A 25,465-nucleotide genomic window follows, 5' to 3' on the forward strand; every position below is an offset into this window, starting at 1 on the left:
CTCTTAGTCAGAGGGCTCAAAGCTTTCTTTTTGGAGGTCTTACGTGGGGTGTCTGAGAATTTCTTCCTGGATTCACTGGCCTTGGAGGAGGAAGGCTGCAGAGAAGACTCACGTCGCCTGGGAGACCTCTGGGTGCAGGTCAGACGCAGGCTGAAGAGCTCCCTATATGAGGAGCTGCTGTAGTTTCAGTTCCCGGTTTGTTTGTTTTTTTGGGTGGATGGGGGTGGGTCTGGTCTTTAGCTTCTGACAGATAGTACACTTCTGTGGAATGCAGCTGTCTCTGAGGCAAAGGACACAGCGGGAATGTCCGTCCGTTACCAGAATGGACTCCTTGTGAGAGAGGCAACTCTTAAAACCAGGCGAACCGGGCATACCCCTTACTGGGAGTCAATCCCCAGTATTGGGGGGGAGGGAAGGATAAAAGAAAAAATATATTTTTTTTTAAACAGGAAGAGAAAAAAACTAAAGGAAATTATATGAGACTAAGAAGAAAAACACTAAAACTAGCTAAGAATGAATTTCTAAAGAGTAGAAGTATCCGTGAACGGACAGCTAATCGCTGCGTCCTCTCTAGCTGGGGTGAGGGAAGGCGCCTAAGAAGGAGCTGAGGGTGGTTTGTCCGTGCAGCACTAATTAGCCTGGAGGCAGAGCACAAGGAGGGGAGAGCGCACGGGCGGGCCAAACAGACACTTCTACCAAAGATCCCTGATCAGAAGCGCAGGGATGCATATACACTTACAGTGGGGCACCCATAAGGGGGGCACTACTCGAACTAGAAACAAACACTATTTCAGTTTAACAAGTTGACAAAGCTACCTAAGGAAACAAAATGTTGACATCCTCTTTAATAAGGCACTGCATAGTGCAACTCCAGAAAGAGTAACAGGACCTCCCCACTTCGAAACTGCACACCCCAGACATTTTAACCTTTGTTGCTGTTATTTAAACTTTCCTTCTTCCTTTGATGCAGTCATGCATTTTCTCCAATGACTATTTTTATGCAACAGGTCATGAACCCCTTTCGTACCAATAGCACCATAAAAACTATTTTCTGGATTAATTTAAAACAGACACCAATTAATATTTTTGTTACATCACTATCCTAACTTGTCTATAGAGTTTATTTGAAACACATATTGCATTTAGGCAAACAGCACTATGAGAAGCACTGCTGTATGTAGCATTAGGAGGTTTTATCAATAATGTAGTTAATAAGCAGAGGTTTTGTGGGCAACCACACTATGTTATAGGTTATCTGAGAACATTTACTTTTGCTTATCTTATTTTCCATCTTAAAAATTAATGAATTAAGAAATCCTCAGAGGGAATATCTGGGACATTCAAATTTATCACAAATGTTTCTGACTTCTGCCATCGACAATTATTCTTACTGTACTAAATAATTTATTTTCAAAAAGAGGTACCAAAAAAAAATCAAATACTTTCTAAAATGAATTATGGTCAAGATAAAGATCTGCCTTAGGAACACTTCTAGAAAACTCAATATGAAAATACATGTACCTTCATTTTCATGCCTGTAACAAAAATTAGAAAAACCACAGGCTGGATGATAATGTTTGCAGTTCTACTACACAAGTTAATTCTGTAGTCAAACATGCTGAAAAACCACAATATGTTAGTTTTATATGCCCATGAATGTGAATAGTTTTAGGCATTACTACATAGTAAGCAGAAGTCATCACTAATGATGCAAACCTGATTAGCAATCACTTGTTATGCAGCAGAACATGAGACCTTGAAAACTTGGAAATCCAAATGCTCTCCAAATCAACACTTTGCAGAATTGAAATCTTGGTTTGCATAGCAGATGTTGCCACACATTGGAGAACAGCTATTTCCATGCTTAACAAAGAAAGCGGATGCAATCTAGCTTTGAAATGCGGAAAAACAATGCCACCATAAGAAGCTCTAGGGGGGTAGGGAAACAAGCTGCATCCCATAACATTTTATGATACAAAATGAGATGCAAGCAATGTAATTTCGCTTATGTGATTCAGTTACAAGCAGTGCAAATGTTATCTCGCTGGTTATGCTTTAAAATAAAAGACTGAATCTGCTTGGTTTAGCAACCAGTGCAACAGACATGTAAAAATCATGACACAACTTACCTGCAGTACAACAAATAGGCACCACAATGAGTGAATTTCACCCCATTACAGTGAATGCAGGAAAGGAACAGATTAAACCCTACTTAAACCTTTAACCCAGGTTGTAAATGGTGCATTGGAGTGAATTTTACCCAACATAAATATTACCAACCCCAAATGTTTAAAAATGATGTGTCAGGCCCCAAAAATCACAAGATTAGCTTAAAAACATGAGATCTTTAAGAAGAATGTTTTGGTTCTTTGTATTTGCTTTCTGGTTTTCTACAGTTGTCAACACAGGGAAGTTATTCTGGAATAAAGTGGGGTGTGAATTTAAATCACTATAGCTATTCCAGAAGAGTTTATTCTGCAATAAGAACAGGAGTACTTGTGGCACCTTAGAGACTAACAAATTTATTAGAGCATAAGCTTTCGTGGGCTACAACCCACTTCTTCGGATGCATATAGAGTGAAACATATATTGAGGAGATATAGCTTACGCTCTAATAAATTTGTTAGTCTCTAAGGTGCCACAAGTACTCCTGTTCTTTTTGCGGATACAGACTAACACGGCTGCTACTCTGAAACCTGTTATTCTGCAATAGTCATTCCAGTCCATTTCCCCAGGCAGATAAGCCTGGACACTTGGGTTACATTTTCAAGCTGTTCTTTGCAACCAAGAACGTTAGGAACTTATTTTTGTTTCTTTTTTTCTCAAATGAAAGCTGAAATTCTCATGTAACCAGTTACCTTTCGTAGCTGGGGCTTTAAGGACAACACCAGCTATTCTGAGACACTTAATAAAATCACAAGAGTTGGCAACACTGATATGCAAATATATATTAGTGATATTTGGCTGCAACCCTATTGGATTGTATCAACACAAGTAAATTTTTTGGGAAGGGGAGTTGCTTTTAATAATAAAATTTGCAAAATTCAATCCACTCAGTCATACAGGGTAATTAGGTTTTTTTGACATGCAAATAAGGTATCAGTTTTTTTCATTATCATCATCATCATCATTGTGGCAAGAGTAGTGAAGCATTTTGTGCATGGGCTGGTAAAGGTTCATAACAGCTTTGCAAAACTGTAGTATCTTTTTTTAAAATTCTCTATGACCTTCCAGCAAAATGATCATAAAGCATTTTGAAAATATGGAATAACTAAACTTCCTAATGCCCCTGAGAGGCAGGCAATATTATTTTGCAGATGAGGAGACACAAATTAAGTGACCTGCCTGAGGAGACACAAAGTCCAGTCCGTTAAAGAGCTGGGAACAGCTGTCCTTTAACCACTCTTTCCTATAAACACAGAACTATTTCTCTCAGGAATTCTATTCTTTTGTAGTGTTCATTACATTTCCGCAAGCAATTACAATCTGGCAACGTGACCAATGTTGCTACTAGCACATCATTAAGGCCAGGATCCTATGCTAATTGAAGTCAATGGCAACAATCACACTGACTTCAATGGTGCAGGATCAGGGCCTAAGTGACAACATTTTGTTCACCTCAATGCACCAGTAGTTGTTTAGCTGAAACTGTTGTAACCTCTGTGAAGTAGGGTCAATTTTTTTGGTCTATAGTTTGGTCCTGGTCCTTGATTAGAATAATACAAATAATAAATAGAATAAGAATAATTGAAAAATGAGTTGAAGTTGAATTTTCAGTTCTGTTCATTATTGTTAAAACTGACCAGTTTCACATCTAAACAAAAGCTAGGTGAAGTCTCTAGACCTGGTCAAAAAAACACAAGCAGTGATTCACAAATATTTTCATGTCTAGAAAAAGCAAAGCTGGCTTGCTGTTATTGGTGGTGCTATATTATCCATTATCCATGAGAACATACAGTAAGTACCAGCAGAAATGTTCAACCATTTTAGGTCAAATGATTAGTACTAAAAGTTATTTGTTATTCATTATTCTCTTCTTTGAAAAATTTCAGTCATCTAATCATGGAACAAAAACAAAACCATGTAACTTAAGTGACCAATCACACACCTTGAAAAACAAGCTCACAAAACAACCAATAGGCTAACATTTTTCACACAAACTATTAAGCAAACACGAATAACAAATAGACCCATAGATAGGGTGTTTCTGAGCCAACCTTCAGAAAAAAGGGCTAAATTGGCAAGAAAAGTTATTTGCAAAGAATAATTCACCCAGCTCTAGAAATTGCTTCAGTACTTGATCATTCATTAATATAAACTAAGGTTCTATTGTCACTGTTTGCAGCAGACCCTATTCTACAAGCTGGGAAGTAGTCTCAACATCTGCTGACTTCCCAGCGAGTTTAAGGGGCCTACCTCCTCAAAAGACATGTTGAGCAACTTGCAGGATTGGGCCCATTCTCCTTAAACTTCCAGGAACAGTTAGAAGGCCCAAGCAAATCTGCCTCATAATATGGCAATTGTACTAAATTTCTGGTCAAAAGTGAAATTTGTCTAAAGGTGCCCATTGAAAGGGGAGGGGACATTGCAACTGGCTCTCTAGCAACTGCTTCAATCACATAAGGAAGTGCATCTAATGCCTTACACTTTTCAGATGCATTCTCCACAAAGGGGGGGGGGGGGGAAGAGGGTATTACAAATTCTCCTGGATCATGAAACCCTTTTTCCATTGTGACAAAGTTTCTCAGATCTCATGCATTCAACAGTCTTTCCTGGTGAAGTGATTAACATGCAGTTCCTATTTCTGAGGAATTGCTCGGATTTTCTCTGCAATGTGAGAGCCTCTTTGTACTCCAAATCATCATCACCAATCAATGGCCACAGTGAATTTCTTAGAGGTACCTGTGTCCTTGCTGTAATGATTCCATGGCTGTACACCCTCCACAGTTGTCATCAAGGATCACTCCAAACACAAATTAGCTAAATAAGCATCTGTGTAGCAGCCAGTTTGTACACCAGCTAACTAAAGTGTGATATAATAGTCGACAGTAGATCCGATAATTGCTCCTCTAGAGGGCAGCGGTATATAAACAAATCTATATAAAACCATATGAGCCAGTTCATTGCTTTGCCCTTGACCTTTGATAAATAACCATGACCATAGCATAGCATGCATGAGTCACAGACTTGCCATCTAGTTATTCCTCAGTCTGAGGAGACCTGCCATTTGTATCATCAGACCTTAGTGAACCTAGGTTTGTTTAGCCACACTCAGCTCATTCAAGCTTTAGATGGCATGCAACCTCACTGGAATTTAACATGTCATCCTACTTGGGGCATGTGCCACTCAATTTTCAGATCCCAACCTGATGGTAAAAATGCAATTCCAATCCAAGTGTGATGGGTACATGCACAATCTTTGGGAGGACAACTGCAGTATGATACAAACAAAATTCTGCCTTAGCACAATCTCTCACCAGCTAACCAGATGTCAAAGTTATGCAGTAAGGTGAGTACAAAGTTGTACCATTTTTGCATTTGAAATTAACCACGGTAAATCACTATTTACTGCACAAACAGTCCAAATGGGCAGGGCAAAGGGAAGACTTATGATGACCTGATTGCTACTTCCTGGATTTACCCCAGTGGTTCCCAAACTGTGATTCCATGTACCAACAATGGTTACAGAGTACTTGCTGATGGTCCATGTAGCATCAGCTGGTCACATGGTCCTGGCTCCTCCTTGTTTCCAGCTGCTAAATCACATTAAGAGAAGCTAAATATACAACAAATATTACCCTATTACTCTTCCATGTGAGCAATTGGCCCATTGTTGCTACAGAGATGCTACTCAGCCACCAATGGTAGGTGAAGTAGTCAGTGTAATCAAGAATGGGAGTGGAGGTACTTACAAGATCAACTCTCTATTGCGATGTGGTCCACACCATGAAAAAGTTTGAGACACTCCCAGCTCCCCAGTGCAACCTTGGTATTTTTATTTTGCTATTATGTACAAGGACAAAGCACAAAGTTTACATTGGTTTGTCAAGCTCATTAGGCTAAATTCTCTTTTAATCCCAAAGGTAGTTTGAACTTGCATCATAGATTTTAACCCTCCAAAGATCCATTTTGTTAAGGATGGAGTTAGATTTGAGTCTCATAGACTTCCCAACCAAACAGACTCAAAAATATTTTCCCCATAATTTACTTTCATTCTTCCCCTCCCCAGGCTGCTGTCCCACCCCGCAAAAAGGAGAAAATTTAGCGCTTGTGAGATTGAGGTAAATAGCAGCATTGATTTGTGCCAGCATTATTTATTGTGCTTGGGCACCAGGTTTTGCAACTTTCCTCACCATCTCTCCAATGCCTCTCAGTCCCTACCTACTCGGCTATTCCAATCCTGTGCCTTTTTTGAGGCTAGACCACGACTACTACACCACCCAACCCTCCCCCCTCTTTTTCTTTTTTACTTTAAAAGAAGTATACAACTATATTGTAAATGAAAATTCAAGTTCGCTTTGCAGCCTTCGTTCACAGGATTTTTCTCACAACCCCTTGATTTTTTTCCCCCAAGGGACAAAGTGACATGAATGCCACTTGAACTGCCAAACCTGGGAAAAGGAACATTTCAATCAACTTCTAAGGTTTTGTCTACACTGCCATTTTACAGCGCTGCAACTTTCTCACTCAGGGGTGTGAAAAAACACCTCCCTGAGTGCTGCAAGTTTCAGTGATGTAAAGTGGCAGTGTAGACAGTGCACCAGTGCTGGGACGGCTCCCAGCACTGTTAGCTACCCCCCGGGTGGGGGTGGGTTTTTTACAACTCTCTCCCAGCGCTGGTGCCATGACTACACAGCCAAGTGTGGACATACCTATGAATCAGACCTCCAATGTCCAAATTGCATCTGAAGAAGTTAGGTTTTTTACCCACGAAAGCTTAATAAATCTGGCCTTTAAGGTGCCACCGGACTCCTTGTTTTTGTGGATACAGACTAACACGGCTACCCCCTGATACTTAATGTCCAAATGTTACTTCATGCCTTGCTAGTAACCTTATAGCATGATTATCACTGTTGCTTCTTATCTTATGGCCAGTTCAAAGGTCATCTGCCATGGTCAGATAAAACTCAGGCTTGAACTATTATGTTAAGTGAACATTTCTTCCCACCTCGTTCTTACTAAACTCCGAATGAAACTGATCACTCTAGGTTCAGATAATGCAGAGATTGTTGGGATTCTGCTGAATTAAAAAGAAAGTTACAGCTTAAAAAATGCCATAAAGATGCAGGTTTTCAACAATCACAAAGGCATTTATGGATGTAACCATCTTCCCCAGGCAACTGGTAAGTATTACCTATAACACACCCAATGACCTTTTGAAACCTTCTTTTTAGTCACAGAAATAAAGACAACCGACCAAATTATGTGCTCAGTTATACCTGGATAAGTAGGAGGGAGTGATCAGGCTAACTATATTTTAACACCATTGAAGTCATTGGGAGTTTGCCTGAATAAAGAACTCTGGATTTGTCTGTTAGGGAGGTAATTATGAAACTTCAGACAGCATAGCAGTGTTGGTGAGGAGTGTGATTTTTTTTTTTTTTTTGGCCACATTTTTATACCAGCAAAGGCTTTAGCATAGATGCAGTGATACAGGCATAAAAGCACTTTGTTGGTATAGCTTATTTCACTCACCAAACCAGTATACATATTTTTTGGTATAAGCTGCGTCTATCCTAGGAAGGTTTACTGCTATGGTTACACCAGTATAGCTATGCCAGCCAACCTTTCCTCATGTAAACTAGATCTACTTCAGTTTTCCTGTGGGAGGGGATGATCAGACTGGAGGACAGAGCTAAACAGGAGGATATCACCGTATGGTTCTCAAGGGAAACAGAGAGAGAGAGAGAGAGGTCAGGGCAGGTGTTTCAAGGCTCCTTTCCCCCACCATGTTCCGCCAGCACAGCTCCAATGGAACCATGTTGACAGGGATCTGGCAACTTGCAGCTCAGGTCTGCCACGGACCCTGGGGATCCCCACCTCAGAGGAAGCCCAGTGGAAAGGTATTACAGTCTGCAGAGCTCAGGATGGAGAGATAAGACAGCCCCAGAGTGCTTAATGTTTGAAACCTGACATGTATCCTTTCTCCATGGCCAGTCCACTGGAATCAATGGGAGTTTGCCTGAGCAGAGGCAGATGATTTGGCCTCATGGTTCTGAGAAGAGCTGTAGGTGCCCTGGTTTCCCTGACAATGAGCGACACCACAACTGCCACATGTAAAAGGAATGAGAACAGGCATTTAGAATGGGATGTTTCTTTTTAACATTTGTCTCAGGTGCTTGTGATTTCACTGACTCTGGCAAAGAAACCAGAGGGTCTGAAGCTCAGATCTCTCTCTGCCTTAGGGACCTGTCCTGTTCCCGTGGAAGTCAGTGTTAAAATGCCCACTCTGATCTCAACAGATGCAGAATCAGGACTTCAAGGATGTGGTAATTGTCTTGCATGACAGAGTCCTGATTCCTGCAGGTTTGGACAATGGTGGGAAATCCTTTCCCCTTGTTCTGTAATGTTACAAAACAATTCACTAGCACACTGAATGTTGACCCCTTTGAACCACCCATCACCATCACAAACTACGTAAACCCATAACCTAGACATCATTTGCAAGAGCATCTAGTTTGATACCTGTAAAGCTAGCTGTAAACTATACACTAGTATAGTCATACAACTGGAAGTTATGAAATTACCAGTTAAGGGCCCAATCCAGCTCTCAAAGAAAGTGAATGGAAAGGATCCCTCTGACTTCACTGGGAGTTGGATTGAGCCCCAAGTGACCAAAAAGTATAAAAAAATTAAGACACCACATCACAAAATGCACTTCATTCTTTTTAGAAATGTAGTACAATATTCCATAGCATCTTAAAGAACAGGAGTACTTGTGGCACCTTAGAGACTAACAAATTTATTAAGGCATAAGCTTTCGAAAGCTTATGCCCACATAAATGTGTTAGTCTCTAAGGTGCCACAAGTACTCCTTGTTCTTTTTGCTGATACAGACTAACACGGCTACCACTCTGAAACCTGTCACCACGGCATCTTAGTAACTATTATGCAGTGTATTTGAAAGGATAGTGAAGTCTTGGGGCCAAATCCTGGTCCCACCAAAGCGAATGGCAAAACTCCATAGTATATAGAGGCTGTTTTACATTTAAGTCTCTCCTGATTAGTGGTAAGAGACTGCCCTTTTGGTATTATGTGTATTATGGGGTGTGAGGGATGGCTACAGTACAAGTTAATGAGGGTTGAATGTATTTTTTATTTTCACAAATATTTAGGTCAATTGCCTCAGTGCAGTATCCCAAGAAGCATTTCTAGATTCACTTGAAACACACAGTCACTCAAGAGCAGTTACTACCTTCAAAATCTGTACCCATGACTGGGGAAGCAGTGGAATGAGAAAGCAGGTGAAGCTGTCAATAAAACAGTGAGCTGTATGGCTTATTTCTTTTAACCTCTGTAGAACCTTGTTAGTCCTTTCTAGATATTGTGTCACTATTAACAGCAAATGTATTGGAAATTATAAGTCAAATAATATATTAGCCAAAATAACACCAATAAATTGCTACGTTGCAAGGCTTAGCATAAAAATGAAAAACACTAATGGAACATAGTGCAGTTTGTACAAACCATGTGCAGTCTAGAATCATGCATAATGTAACAGTGCAACTGCTAACAGCAGGCTCACACAAGATAATTTACACTTGTTTTTATGGGCATGAGGAACTGATCTTTGAAGTTGTCCCTAATGAGATTCTGCTTGGCCCTAACAGCATCCTGAGAGAGTGTGCCGGTTTTCTCCGCTGCATCCGGTGTATATTTATAATGTAGACTACAGACTCATTTAAATTGTTTGCAGAATTGTTGTAGCTGTGTTGGTCCCAGGATATTACAGAGACAAGGTGGGTGAGGTAATATCTTTTATTGGATCAACTTCTGTATAAACTCAAAAGCTTGTCTCTTTCACCAACATAAGGTCTTCTTCACCAACAGGAGTTGGTCCAATCAAAGCTACCAACTCACCCACCTTGTCTCTCATTTAAATGGGACCTGAATATTGGTGTCTCTCTCTTCAACCCGTTTTAAAAAGGGATTCTCACACTGGGGGAATACTCACTAATATATCATACTTTACACCTTTCAAGTGTTTTTTAATATTGCCTCTGCCTCTTCTTCTAATCATCAAAAGATATATTGGGGTGGTTAATAAAGTTTCTCTCTCTTACAACCCATATGAACTTTCAACTTGATTCTGCTGTGATATCTAAATACTAACTCTGCGACATCCCAGTTATGTCTTTAACAAGCGATTCATCTCTAAAACACAACATTATGGCTTCCTCACAGGATCCAGGAGATGTGACGCTGGATAAAGAAGCAGAAAACTTTCATTCAAACACAAATAATAGCAGAAGGAACACAAAACTAGTAGAAAAGTAAGTCATTTTTTGTAAACTGTAAATAATCTTTTTAAAAATTTTCCACCATTGTGATGGTTCTTAAAATTATGACCTTGCTGGGAGGACCATTTAGTGAATGCTATTTAAAAAATCTCACCTTTGACAACCCCTGCAGTAACTACAACACCTTTCACTTCTTAGGTGATACTGTGGTTGGTACCCACAACCACTACAGAGTGGCAAATGTTGAATTTTTAATGGCACTTGTAAGCTTTAAAATGTGCAAAGAATTAAACTCATTGTACTTGTCTTGGACTCTGAACTACACTAGCTCAACCCTAAAGATCCTAAAGTGTCCTGTCGTATCTGATGATGATATAACTTTCATATGAGAAAGTGGTCACCCATAAACACCTGCTTCAGTTAACTAAGTAATATTAGCACTGTATTTGCACTATTCTAGGTATTCCCTTAGAAAATTAGGGAACAGTACATAGACTACCTATCCATCAATCTAAGGCAAAACTAGCAAACTTTTAAAGGTGACCACTTTATGTAACAAGTGCTACAAGAAGATCTTGTTTGTTTGGGGAAAAGGGGAAATTAATCACCATATGAGTCATAGTAACTCTTCAACTGGCTCAGTTTCATGTTGGAAAATAAAAAGATGAAATCCGTAAATTAGTTAGAAACATCCTGTTGGTCCAGTTGAGACATCCTTATGTCCTAGGGATATAGAGTATATTGCACAGAAGTAGACGGCTTAGGGAATTGGTAATGGGTCATGCGGTTGTTCACTTAGATCACTGTTTCTAATCTGACTTTAAACAAACAAACAAACAGAAACAACAACAAAAACCCTTACAATCAGATGGGTTGTTGGTAGCCTGCCTGAAACAAGTTAGTGGCCTCTGTCTGCTTCCTCATAGATGAGTGTCTGCTTTGCAAATGCAACCACTACATTTGGCTTTCTCTGAAGAAATGCCTAGGGCTCAATGGGTTTGAAGCCGAATCTACCCTTTCAATCCTGAAAGAAGTAAGAGATGAGGGTCATTTGTTGGACACTATGAAGGAAGCTTTAATGGCAACTACAATAGCTCTGTAGAGAGTGGGTTTTTCTCCCAGTGCAGTCAGCCTGGCACCTTTCACAAGCACACTAAGCTTAATAGAAGAAAAACTGTAAAGAATAAAATAATAATAATAATAATAGTGTGTCTTTAAAGTGGTTAGGCTCTGGGCATGGCACTGAAAGGTTTAAATGACCTTGCATGAGTATGTGAACATACAAGCCCTTGTTCAGCACTGAGACATTCCCTTGTGAGCAACTACAAGACACAAGACTAGAGGCTTAAGAGCTGAAAAAAGCTTTTGTTAAGGAAATAATAAAACACAAACAACTTCAGATTGACTCTGGTATTAAAGCTTCAGTAATAATGTGTGCCATATGCAATCACTATATTTCAGGAATGCCTTCAAACTCATATGCAGACAGTAAAATCCTGACACACAAAGCACAGCTGCAGGACATGGAGAGAGAGCTATACTTAATTCCAATATTTTTTTCCTCTGGTTGCTTGCTGGTTATTTCAAATCATTTGCTCATCTTTCATTTTCCATTTATTCTGTTCCCTGCCTAACATCATTGTGTTTTTCACTTGCTATTTTCCTGCATTCCTTCTGTATTTTATTAGACAGGAGGTGTGGTGGCCCTTCATACTGTGCCTAAGGAAACTGCATTATTTCTTTATAGTGTGACTCAAGGTAAAAATCTTCCCTGCAAATTGTCATTTCTTGCATGAAATCTGCTAATGGCTCCTAGTTCATGTAGGGCCTGATCGCAAGGTCATTTATGTCACTTGAAAAATTTCCATTGACTTTCATTGGATCAAACCCTTTAATTCTATATTGGACAAAATAAACACATCATAAAAGCTGGGCAGCTAAAGCCTCTTGCCATTCTATAGCATGTTGTCTTAAGCTTCGAAAGGAAGAGATGGCTGGAAACAATGGTTCTTGCACGTACAATACATAATTACAGCATGAACAGACCATCAGGAAAGCAACACAATGCAAAGTTCATTTTTCACTTAAATTGGGATTTCTCTTTAATCTAGACCATAGCTGAATTGCAAAGGTTCTTTACAGTAAAATCCTCTCAGTATTAATGGGATCTAGCTGAATCAGATTGAAAAAAAAAAAAAAACAGAGCATTTAATTTCCTTGAAAGCAATACCGTTAGGACTCCCTTTTCCTTTTTGCCCTGAGAAACTGAATGCTCTACTTACATACACATTTCAAAACACACCCTTTTCTCCAAGGCGTTGAATTTACGATACCGGATAATTAACAACAAATGGTGAAAACTCCAAGAGTTAAAGGTCTTAGTTTTGTTGCCAAAATGGTGTCTTAGATTCCGAAATAAACAAAGCCTGTGCCTCCTTCCATTAATACTGTGGCACTGTCAAGATGTGGCAATACAAAATAGTCTGGCAAAAATACCATCAAAGGTCACAGTGAAAAAAAAAAGAAAAGAAAAAACATTATAAATAATACCCCTAGTGGATTATTATTTTCTCTCTCCTTTTTTTTTTTTTTTTTTTTTTTAATTCTCACAGGGTATCTACAAACTTGTATTGCTGTATTACTGTATTTGATCTGTGCTGCCTCATTATAATGATAACATTCCTAGTAGACAAAATAGTCTAGAAACTTAGCACAAGCAAGTAAAACAATCTCCAAAAGATCCAAGAGGTTGCAATATGGATCAGACCTCAACAAGTGAAAATGTTCTTCTTCTCAAGCTATCTATATATAGCGATCCTATCACTATATAGGTTCTGCATATAAAATGGCATTCTTTTCAAAACCACAAACATCTCTTCTTCATATGAAAAGAGGAAGGAAAATCAAGGTAGTATCTAAGGGGATACCATTTATCTGAAATCTAGTCTTTTTTTAATATGAGTTTAAAAGTAGTTTCAGAGCTTACACATCTCTGGGTTTCCCACCAAATTTTTGTGGTTTTAGTCACATTAATTTTTTAAAATGTATTCTCGCCCCTCTTTGTGCAAGTTTGTCACATAGCAACAACATAGGAAACCAAAAACTGGCTGACTACATTGAGGAAACAACACCCGAAGTTGTACAAGTTTTATATATATAGTTATATATATAGTTAAAGCAGAACACCCCCCTTGTATGGATGCAGTTATATTAGTATAAAGATGCTTATATCTGTATGGTTTAATCCCCATGGGAAAGGGAATAAACTATACTAGTATATAACATCTTTATGTTCTTATAGTTTAGTCCATACTAGCTAGGTGTTGTTCAGTAAGAAAAACCACACCCTAAACCAACATAGTTATACTGATACAAAAACTGTGTGCAGTCCAGGTTTGAAACTTCCCATACATTAAAGCAGATCAAAAAAATCCCAAAATGTTGATGTTTTCAGCAAAATTTTGAACTCAAAAGAAATTGCAAAAATTGTTTCATTTTTTGACCAGCTGCGCTATACAATTGCCATCAAATGCACAAAGAAAACAAACGGAAAATGTGGACTCCCCTGCATTCCACCCCAAATATTGGCTAGTTATGGAAATCATAGGTTTTATTTTTAACAATACAAGTAAAAGAATTCCACTAAAAAGTGTGACTGATAAGTTGATGAGTCCCTTTAAACTACTAATATTGCTATATAGCCTCTTAGAGGCTGGTTCTGCTCCAATGAAACCAATGAGGGTGTTACCACTGACTTTAATGGGATGGGAGGAGGACAGAGCCCTGAGTTACAACAAACTCTAAATTACATGAAATTTGAATTTCAAATACACTACTGTTTCTCCCAAAATTCACAGCCTCACCCTTTATTGCCTTGCTGCATTTGAGGATTTACAGAAGGGTTCTTTGTTTTCCAACTGTTCGTCAAAAGCAAACATGACATTCAAAAGATGGATATTCTAATATAATTGAAACCTGGTGAGTTTTTGCTTTGTGTCCTCTAACATGAGTATCAGGGAAAATGTACAGTAGTAGCACCATTGCCTCCCTGCAAACTGATACGTTAGCTAAACATTTAGGAATAATGTACTGACCCTGCTGCTCTCAGTCACTGCACTCAATTCCTTACGCCACAGAAACTGTAAATGTGGTAACTAGCAAGTTCCTGGCTTATAAATGCATCAGATAAGGTCCCTCTCTCATACACATTCTCTCAACCCCTCCCCAGCAGCTATCCTCCTAGGAAGGGACAGAACTAGTTACTGCTGAATGACTCAAAAATAACAGGAGTACTTGTGGCACCTTAGAGACTAACAAATTTATTAGAGCATAAGCTTTCGTGGGCTACAACCCACTTCTTCGGATGCTCTGAAACCTGCTGAATGACTGTGTGCTTTTCAATCCAATGTACTGGATATAAGGTAATGCCCAGTACAATAAGTCAGGGCTCTGCTGTGAAGGAGCCTCCAGTACCATCTCTTCTTGTCAACATCTATTTGGGTCTTTGTAGCCCTAATGTCAAGCAGCATACAGAGAAGAAAGGGCTTGGAATAAGAAATACAAAAATGGAGATAAAAATAAATCTTACAAGATACCATGGTATAATAGTTCAAAAGGGAAGAATAATCTCTTGGTAAAAACAAGGTAGGGTTTTGGTTTTCTTGTTGTTACTTATTTTATCCGTATACATAATGATACATGTTTAAAATATGCACATTATAAAAAAGAAGGGCAGAAATTTCTTCTGTCAGTGAACAGTACAAAACATGTCAGCGCTGACTTTTCCATGAAATCTAAAATTACACACAAGAAGCATGTCTATGGAGAAAACTTCTTGCTCCTCCCATTTCAGAATATTTCCTCAAATTTTCCTTTGAGAAATGTTTTTATCTAAGGATCTCCAAATCCTTTACAAAAGGACACCCCTGGGAGATAGGGTGGTATCGTTCTAACTTTAGACGTGGGAATAGGAAGAACAGACAGGCTGTTTGATACAAGACTATCCATGTGTTAACAGGTCAATGGAAGAACCAGGAAAAGATGGTAAGATCCTGATTCTCAGGTCTAGCTGAGTTTCACAAAGCATAAAAAGGGCTACCTATATTCTGGGGCTAGCTACAGGCTGCTCCGGTCCCAGAGTGACTCAACATTCCAGCGACCAAGAATAGTCGGAGCACATCCACATGCATCTTGCTCAACACATGCTCCCCTGCCCTAGCAGCTGCAAGAGAGATAGATCTACTATGCAAGGATAGTACCCATGGACGGATCTGTTGGTTTATGGCCCTTACTCTGCTGGACTGCATAAAGGAACTCTTAACACAATGAAAACTCAGGTCCCCAGGAACCTTGACTTTCAGTGTCCTACTTTAAACTTTGAGGAAGTACATCTTTGCATGCTGGACCTCTATTGTATTAGATTCTATAATCTTGTTTTGCAATGTCCATTGAAATAAAACCATAAAAGATCTAGTTGTGTTTATTACACAGCACTTCCTGTTACAATGTTTTTAACTTATACATATTTTCCCTTTTGGTCACTACCTCTCCTGAGGACTAGTACAAAATTCCAAAATGCTGCACAATAAATAAGGTCACTGTATTGGATATGTCTTTGCCCTATAAATAGAAGCAACAAAAACACAGCAGGCTATCTTTATATTGTTTATTTGCATCAGACAAACCTTAAGAACTCAGGCCTTGTCAGCTCTGCATCAAAATTTAAAAAATTATGGCAAGAATAGGGTACCTAGTGTCGTTAGCCAAAATGTACCCTCTTATCTGTTGAACAGTGAGTTATGTTCCAGTTGGTTGTTGCGCTCCACCTCACAGGTGGCTGCATTTCCATGGTGTAATATGTATATAGTTAGTGAAGCACTTTAGGATCTTTTGGAATGAATGCTGCTAAGTACATTTAAAATATCCTTAGTCTATGCATATTGTACAGCTCTGCACAAAACAAATGAGAAACAAAAGAAAATCGGGGAGGGGGGTGTCAAAATCAGGCATGGTAAAGCAGGAACAACATCTCTGATATAAATGGGATTTCCCCTTCTTATATCTCATTTGAATTTGGCCCACAGATTATATATGCCAATATTTCAAGGATTAGTACATACTGGAATCCTTTCTAGGGACTTGGAAAAATCTGGTCTGAGATTTACAGGTGAATTAATTCACCTTATGACACTCAGGAGATTCTCTGCCTGACTCTGGTGCTGACTTTTTCAGCTAGCACTTGTCATTTGTGACAACACAGGTAGCCCCTAGGCCAAATTTTATTATGTCTCTGAATAGGTAACTTTGCAGCATTCTGAAAAGGTACATGCTTTCAAGAAATTCCCCTGCCCTATGATTTTTCTATCATGTCTGAGAAGCTTTATTACCTAGGGTCAACATATCCTGAGAAAGACATTTTACAGAATTCAGAAATAAGCAAAAACGTTCAGGTACCATTTGAGGAGAGGGAAGACATGCTGCCCTGAATTTCTAGGACCCTACAACAGAGCTCCTGCTCCACAGCTGGCTCAGCAGTGAGTTGTTTGTTTTAACCTCTGTAAATGTTGGTAGCTCAAGATTTGAAATCCAAACTTGAGGGTCATTGTGTAAAATATTATTTGAAACTGATGCTTGCACTAATGTTTTGATGTTTCTGAAACAGTCATGCAAGAAATAAGCATGAAGGCTATGTGCAGTTACATTACAAACATACACTCATTGCAGGGCTCTCCTTTAGTCTCATTTTAGTTTGCTTTTCTAATGGAGAAATTCAAGCAAAGACACATAAAATAAGAGGCCGGGAATCACTGCTGAAGTACAGAGCCTCTGCCAAACTTGGGAGATCCAAAGCGTGCAGGAGTCAAACTCCCTTGTCAGTTCCACAAGGACTGCCATCTCCTCCCTACCCCTCTGCGGAAACAATCAGGCAGTAGCTCTAAACATACAGATAACAAAAGGTCAGATTGTACCTGCCTGATCCTACTCTTCATGCATGAACGGAGGGGAGGGGTCTGCTGCCTCCACAGCAACATCCCTGCCTTCCTGGTATTTCTGGGTTCTATGCTGGGGAGGGGCTTGGAAGTGCCACATTCAGTGGGGATGAGAATACTGGTCCCATGAGGCAGTCTACTTTTCTATTGAGCCCTTTCACAATAGCAAACCCCTTTTAATGAGCTGTTCCAGGCCATACTATGTTGGGACGACTAACAATCTGGATGGTGACATCAGCTGGTGCAAAGCACATATTTGGCTTGCTCTTGTCTCTTATAAATCTTAGTGGATCAGCAAAATCTGTGAGTCAGACTCATGGTTCCTTTCATACACTAGTTTAAACCTGCAAGTGACCCAGGCCCCATGCTGCAGAAAAAGGTGAAAACCCCCCAGGGTCTCTGCCAATCTGACCTGGGGGGAAATTCCTTTCTGATCCCAAATATGGTGAACAGTTAGACGCTGAGCATGTGGGCAAGACCCCCTAGGCAGATACCTGGGAAAGAATTCTCTGTAGTAACTCAGAGCCCTCCCCCTTCTAGTGTCCCATCTCCAGCCGTTGGGGATTTTTGCTACTGACAGTCGCTGATGCGCCACATGCCATCACAGGCAGTCTCTTTATAAAGCTGCAATGTTAAAATTGATGTGAAGTGCCTTACAAACAGAAAGCAGAGGGAATACTTTTTTAAAGAGAGTTTAGCACAATATACTCAATGTAACAAAGGGTGTAATCCTGGCCCCACTGAAGTCAATGGCAAAATTCCCACTGATTTCAACGGCGCCAGGATTTCACCCTTAGGCGCCAGTCCTGCAAACACTTATCTCCATGCTTAACTTTAAGCATCTAAATAGTGTGAATGACTACAGATGTTTTTAAACTTCTCCACATGTATAAGTGCTTACAGGACTGGGGTCCTAATTTGAACTTTAATAATGAAATTCAAATCTCTGAGCTATAAATGATAATAATATGAATACTTTTCACTTCTCTGGCACATCCCATTTAAGGATCTTGAGGTCCTTTACATACAATGAATTAAACCTAACAATGTCCTTGTGAGGTAGATAAGCACTGTTATTCTCACTTTACAGATAAAGAATTTTAGGCACAATGAAATTAAAGGAATACTGGCAGGTCCCAAACTTTGATTTTATAAAATAAGTGATTACAAATTTAAGAGTAGTAGTAATGCTTCCATGACTTAAAAACAAAAAAACAAAAAAAACAAAAACCCAGTGGAACAGATCTTTTACAAACAAGTAAAAATGACCATATTTGCAGTTCAAATCCCATTGTTCTACTATATGAGCACCAGAAAATGAAACGGACACTGACTAAATAAAACTGACTAGCCTGTTTTCACTGCCCTGATTTTGCAAACACGTTCAGGTGTGCAAGCCCTGGTCTACAATACAAACTTATGTTGGTATATCTATGTTGCTCAGCGATGTGGAAAATCTGAACTTTACCAAACTAACTCCCAGTGTAGACAGCATTATGTCTACTGCCTCTCGGGGAGGTGGAGTAACCTATGCTAACAGAAGCCACAGAGCTGTAAGTGTAGGCAAGCCCTAAGTGTTTGCAGGATTGAGCCCTAAATGTAGTGTGTTTGCTTTTTTATTATTTTGTATTGTTTGTTTTTTAAAAACAGCATAAATACTGAAAAGTAAATACTAAAAGGTAAATCCAAGCAACATACAGATTGACTTCAATAGGAGCTCCAAGCACTGAGTGACTGTTGGATCAGCTCCCTATAAGAAGAAAAATGTAAAAGATCCTACTTTCCAAGGTTAACTCTCTCATAATGACTGTGGGTTTAACAATTTAGCATCCCAGTGTAAAGGAAAGTTTTCCAGCATAATTACATTACCACTGTTATAGTGACATAACTTCCCATGTGGACACCCTTATTCCAGAATAAAAGTGCCTTTTTTTCAGTTTACCTTGTGTCACTTTGGTGGGAGTATATGCTAAACATAAGAACATAAGAACGGCCCAACTGGGTCAGACCAAAGGTCCATCCAGCCCAGTATCCCGTCTACCGACAGTGGCCAATGCCAGGTGCCCCAGAGGAAATGAACCTAACAGCTAATGATCAGGTGATCTCTCTCCTGCCATCCATCTCCACCCTCTGACAAACAGAGGCTAGGGACACCATTCCTTACCCATCCTGGCTAATAGCTTTTAATGGACTTAACCTCCATGAATTTATCTAGTTCTCTTTTAAACCCTATTATAGTCCTAGCCTTCACAACCTCCTCAGGCAAGGAGTTCCACAGGTTGACTGTGTGCTGTGTGAAGAAGAACTTCCTTTTATTTGTTTTAAACCTGCTGCCCATTAATTTCATTTGGTGGCCCCTAGTTCTTATATTTTGGTAACAAGTAAATAACTTTTCCTAATTCACTTTCTCCACACCACTCATGATTTTATATACCTCTATCATTCCTCCCCCCCCCCCCCCCCGTCTCCTCTTTTCCAAGCTGAACTGGAAAAAGGTATTCTTATTCAGGAATAAGAGTATCCACAAGAGGTGTTATACTAGTATAATGATAGCAATATAATTATACTAGTAAATTTTCCCACGTAGACAAGCCCTTAGGCAAGTTTCCATCGATTGCTGTTGTACTGAGATCGCCACCTTCCTTACTCCCAAGTGGTGAACTGTCCTTAAACCATACCATACATTTAACATACTAATCCTTAATCTTATATAGCACTATTCATCTTCAAAGCACCTTAAAAACAATGACCCCATTCCTGCAAGCTATTTTGCATGGGTGGACCTTTATATCTGGGTAGAGCCCCAAAAAAGTAAATGAGGATCTGTCTACATGGACTAATTTGCAGTAGCAGAACCTTCAATTAACAAATCCTCTCAACACTACTGTGGAGTAAATAATGGGGCTGGTCAAAAAATGGTAAGTATTTTCCATGAAAAAAATTAAAATAAAAGAATTGACTTTTTTTCCCCAAAAAAGTTTTCCTGGAAATTTGTGATTTTTTTGTCAAAACTAAACAAAAAAAAATGCATTTTTATTAGGCACTAATTGAACATTTTTCAGTTTGGGTTTTTCCCTCCCCTTTCCAATTTCACATCCATTTACTCTCTTTTCAAGATGAAAATAAAAGCGGAGAGGAGAAAGAGGTCTGAACCCAGAAAATTAAAAAAGTTTCAGTTCACTTAAAATAACAATTTTTTTGTTTCAAATTGAAACATTTTTGATTCATTTCAATGAAAAATTTAAAAAATGAGTATTTCTGTGAAAGTTTTCATATAGTTGGACAATTATTATTTGTTAATCAAAAAGACCACCCCTAGTGAATAAAACTGAGGAAAGGAGATTAAAGGTGGCCTAGAAAAAGTGGGGTGAGGGTGTGGGAGAGGAGGCCTTTTTTGTTTTGCTTTATTATTATTGCTTGTGTTACAACAACACACAGAGGCCACAAGCCACAATCAGAGCCCAGAAGTGCTGGGTGTTGTATAATCCTTCAGTTAAAAAAAAGTTCTGCCCCAAAGAGCTTACAGTCTACATAAATGATGCATGTATTTAAAAGTCTTGAAGGTCATTTTATTTTTTAAAGATTTTTTCTTCCATGTTTCTTTATTACATTAGAAATATTCAGTACCTTGTTTTTCCTAAATTATTCTATGGATGACTGGAGAACTGGTAATGAAATCACAATTATCAAAGAAGTGAAACTTGTTTGAGAAGGAAAGAGATTTTTATTCAGTCTGATTACAGCTATCTGTGTTGTATTTGTTTTTCGGTTGGTGTTCTGTTTTGTTTTCTTGGCTGGCCAGCTGGGTTTTTGATACCTATTTAATTCAAATACCTAGTAAGCAAATGAAAGGAAAGTTATCTTTGTCAAAGTTTCAATTAAGAACTATGAAAGATTTCAACCTATTTCTCAGAGTCCGCCAATGAGACCTCCAGCAGAATCAGGAGGGGGGGAAATATATTCTTGATACTTTTAACATTTTAAAATGAGGAAATAGAAAAATCTGGGGGGAAAGCGATCTTTCACAGCTTCTTTATACATTCTTAAGAAGCAAAAAGGGACACAAATGTAATTTGTGGTGTTTTTTCCTTAGTAAAAAGAACAGGAGTACTTGTGGCACCTTAGAGACTAACAAATTTATTTCAGTCTCTAAGGTGCCACAAGTACTCCTGTTCTTTTTGCGGATACAGACTAACGCGGCTGCTACTTTGTAACTTTTCCTTAGTAGTTTCCCTTTAAGCATGGTACAACCAGGTAGTTTAGTCCAAAAACATAAAATGAATGGATTTTACAAAATGCAATAGAAATATTTTAATAAATTCTTTAAAATATTAATGAAAAGAAGTATTTTTGGTCTCATGGTGTCTGCAAACCAATCACTGCATCACTGTGCACACATACAGAACAATCAGACCGTGAAAAAGGCCTTGTGTCACCTGCTCAAAGTGAAGGCAGTGCAAAAATTACAAAAGCATAAATGGGGAAAATTATATTAGAGTTGTACAATTCTTGCAGTTTAGTAATTAAAGCTGCTATGAGTAACAAGAGTAGACAAATGTGGGTTTTGGTTGGTTGGGGTATTTAATAAATGACTTTTCACCTGACAGTACCCCTTTAGAGCGCCTCATCCACAGCCACAGGAAGTGTCAGAACCGGGATTAGAACACAAGAGAAACTGTTTTCAGAGTAGCAGCCATGTTAGTCTATATCCGCAAAAAGAACAGGAGTACTTCTCTGTTCTGTGCTGATTACACCATGTGTCTCTGTACCGAGACATCAAATGGAGGGGGAGGAAGAAGAGGTGGACAAAGTCTAAGGAAACAGTAATCATGTTTCTGATCTCATGCTGCAGTTTTACACTGATAAGGTTCCACTGATTTTTAATTTACACCAGTGTGAGATCAGAATCAAGCCCTATGAATGCAAGAGACATGTACGCAGCTCAGCCAATCAAGATTAAATTGTATTCAATAGTCCTTTAAGCCTTGTCCCCAACCCTTTCCTTCACACACAGAGGAACACACACAAAGGAGGAACTGAGATGTGTTGCACACACATAATTTTGAAAATTCCTTGAGAAGAAAGCCTGGGTGCTAACATGACAGCTTGGCCTTCAAACTGAGTTCTACCTTAGACTATGGTGTTTAGAACAAGCAAAGCAATATACCAGTCCATTGGCATGGGCTTGTATACTCTAGTATGCTCAATGCTTGTATACTCTTTTGTTCGTTTATCAACTTCCCAACACTCTTTTATTAGGCTGCATTGTAACTTTCCATTAACAGGAAGAAAAAAGTTCTTCGAACTCTTTATAAAGAGGCATTAACAAGATAGTGCAATAAGAAAAACAAAGCTGCATAAAAGATTGGCAGCTGCAGCAGTGTGGCATTAATACAGAGACTGAAGGGTAAAAAGAGCAGGTGTGCTTTTACAGAAAGGTTTTTTGATTATTTTTGTCTTTCCCAATTTTCTTCCCCAGATTTTTTTGCCTGCTGATCCCCCGACTCCTGTGTATGCACACAGCTTCCATTATAGCACCCTGGAAAGGCAAATGAGCATCCTTTTCTGAAGCTCTCACTTTTCTGTCACTTCTCCATGACCAGAGACAACTCCTCTGTCCTGATTATTCACACTCACAACTCTGGTGACATATTTACCTCATCACTCGCCTCTGCACCCACATCCTGTCATTTCTTCCTCTATCACTTCTCTAAAATCCAGCATTTGCTCTCCATTCCTAATGCCAAAATTTGCTTCAACAACTTCTGCAATCTTTGGCTTTCTGCACTTTGTAACTCACCTCACTCACTCTCTTCCAGTTTAGTCAAGATTTTGGTGCAAAAATCATTTCCTTCTCCCATCACTCCATCCCTTTATCATATCACACCCTTCTTTTATGCTTACATGTTGAAATCAAAGCAGCAACATTGTAGTTAAGAGTCTGTTTTCATTTTCATTATGTTGTAAATTATAACCTCAGTTTTTTAATTCAGACTAGGGAGTTTTTCAAATCCAATGAAACTAAGATATCTGCCAAACTACTTCTGGCTTAGAGATGCACAAAAATATTAAAATTAGAGATTATCATTATTATTATTATTATTATTATTGCCTATTTCTAGAACAATCAGAGATGCATTTTGAAAAGTAAATTTTTTGTAGTCTTTCAGCCATTTTCAGGACCTTCTGAAATCCACAATAATTTCCTGTTGCATTCAATAGGAGTTAGAAGAGGCCCTTCAAGAACAAAAATTCTCTCCAATCTACAGTCTGGATCTTGATGGGTTATTCTGAACTCATTCTGTACATAGAAATTCTATTGATATTGATGGGAGTCAGCAGGGCAGCCTGGAGTGCAGAATGTGCAATGGAGATCTGCACTGCTGATAAGAGATCCACACTGTGGAGCAGAGGGGAGAGTTTTGCCCTGAAAGCAGAGTAATATGATCTTTTCAGCTACAACAAAATTTAATTAAGGTAAACATTTCCAAGTTTGGGAAGTGGCTACTCTTCTGAACTTAATCCTTTTAGAAGCTCCACGGATGGTTTATGATTTTATGAATATTGTTACTACATGAAGTCCCAGGAGAAGGTGCTCAACTGTTGGATTGTCAACCTCTTGACAGGATTCTGCATAGCAAAAATGCTATGAAGTGGCATGCTACTTTAGCACTTTTACTATGCAAAGGCCCTATCAAATGCAATAGCGTGACAATGTGCAAAATCCTGGTTAACACAGGGGGCCCCTCTGAGGTCAAGAGCCGTCCCTTTTGTTTTATAGTTTAACATACATTTGAGGCTATTAAGAAAAAAAGAACTTAAATAGAAATAGCTGATAAGGATCTGACTTAGCCAAACAATGGGAAGGAAATTCAGAGTTAAAGCTAGCACTTAGTTCTTAGCACTCCCCATTGTGCCTAGATACTATATTGTAGAATGATTTTACAAATCATACAATACTAAGGGATAACACCATGAGGTAAGGAGCCTTAGATCTGAATTTCCCATGCTTTTGTTGGTTTAAGTTCAGGCCATGAACATTATTTTAACTCGGTATTTGTATTTCTTGGGACTAATTGTTCCACAATCTCTGAATCCTTGTTGTGAGTGGAATACAGCATGCGGCACACGTTCCACTCACAACAAGGAGGACAAAGGATTCAGTGATCAGAGGACAATTAGTCCCAATTAGGCCTATTTTGCAGCTCAGTGTAAAGGGTGGGGGAAGGGTGCTAAAATTTTAAAGAAATAGGTCCCTCCGGCAAGTTACAGTGAGATCACTAAAGTTACAAGTGAACTTCAGACCCTGGCACCTCATACACAGTACTACATTCTGATGAGTTTCACCAAGATTACGTCTACAGTAAAAATGCTACAGTGGCACAGCTTCGCTGCTGCAGTGCTTCAGTGTAGATGCTACTTATGCCGACAGCAGGGATTCTCCTGTTGGTGTAGGTAATTCACCTCCCCAAGAGGCAGTAGCTAAACTGACAAAAGAATTCTTCTGTTGACCTAGCGCTGTCTATACTGGGAGTTAAGTCACCTTAACTATGCCACTCAGGGGTGCAGATTTTTCACATGCCTGAGCAAGGTTGTTAACCCAACTTAATTTTCTAGTGTAGAGCAGGCCTAAGTCTGTGTCATGCTCTTGGGAAGGCAAAGTCAGTAGCATCTAGAGGTGATGGAACACTATTTGTAAAATATACTACGTAACAAATATTGGCAGTTTTCATCAAGTGGTTTATTTGACAAATCCCTTGTTCTAGCTTTCAACCAACTGTCCAATTGACAGACCTCATTTTAAATTAGCTTCAAAAATCAAGGTTAATAATACTTACATATGTACATGTGGAGGCTGGAACCTGCTCTGGTTGATGTTGTAGTGTGTAAATGCCTGGGTTGGATTTGAGCTGTATTCATCCACTGTTACGGTAACTTTGCCTTGTGAAGGAATTCCATGAGCCATCCTTCCTCCTTATAGACATGAGCAATTTACAACTTTCCAGAGTCAAGAAT

At 39.0% G+C, this 25,465-nt stretch overlaps 1 protein-coding gene across 1 annotated transcript in view; it reads right to left on the reverse strand.

The window, feature by feature from the left end:
- The window catches only part of MPPED2 (metallophosphoesterase domain containing 2), a 124,893-nt gene extending 99,475 nt beyond the window's left edge, over nt 1–25,418 (reverse strand). The window contains exon 1 of the mRNA XM_065404021.1: nt 25,288–25,418. Within this exon, the coding sequence (XP_065260093.1) occupies nt 25,288–25,415 (128 nt within the window). The 5' untranslated portion in view covers nt 25,416–25,418. The remainder of the gene's footprint in view (nt 1–25,287) is intronic.
- Nucleotides 25,419–25,465: the final 47 nt, after the last annotated feature.

Source organism: Emys orbicularis, chromosome 4 (assembly GCF_028017835.1).
Source record: "Emys orbicularis isolate rEmyOrb1 chromosome 4, rEmyOrb1.hap1, whole genome shotgun sequence".
Taxonomy (NCBI): domain Eukaryota; kingdom Metazoa; phylum Chordata; order Testudines; family Emydidae; genus Emys; species Emys orbicularis.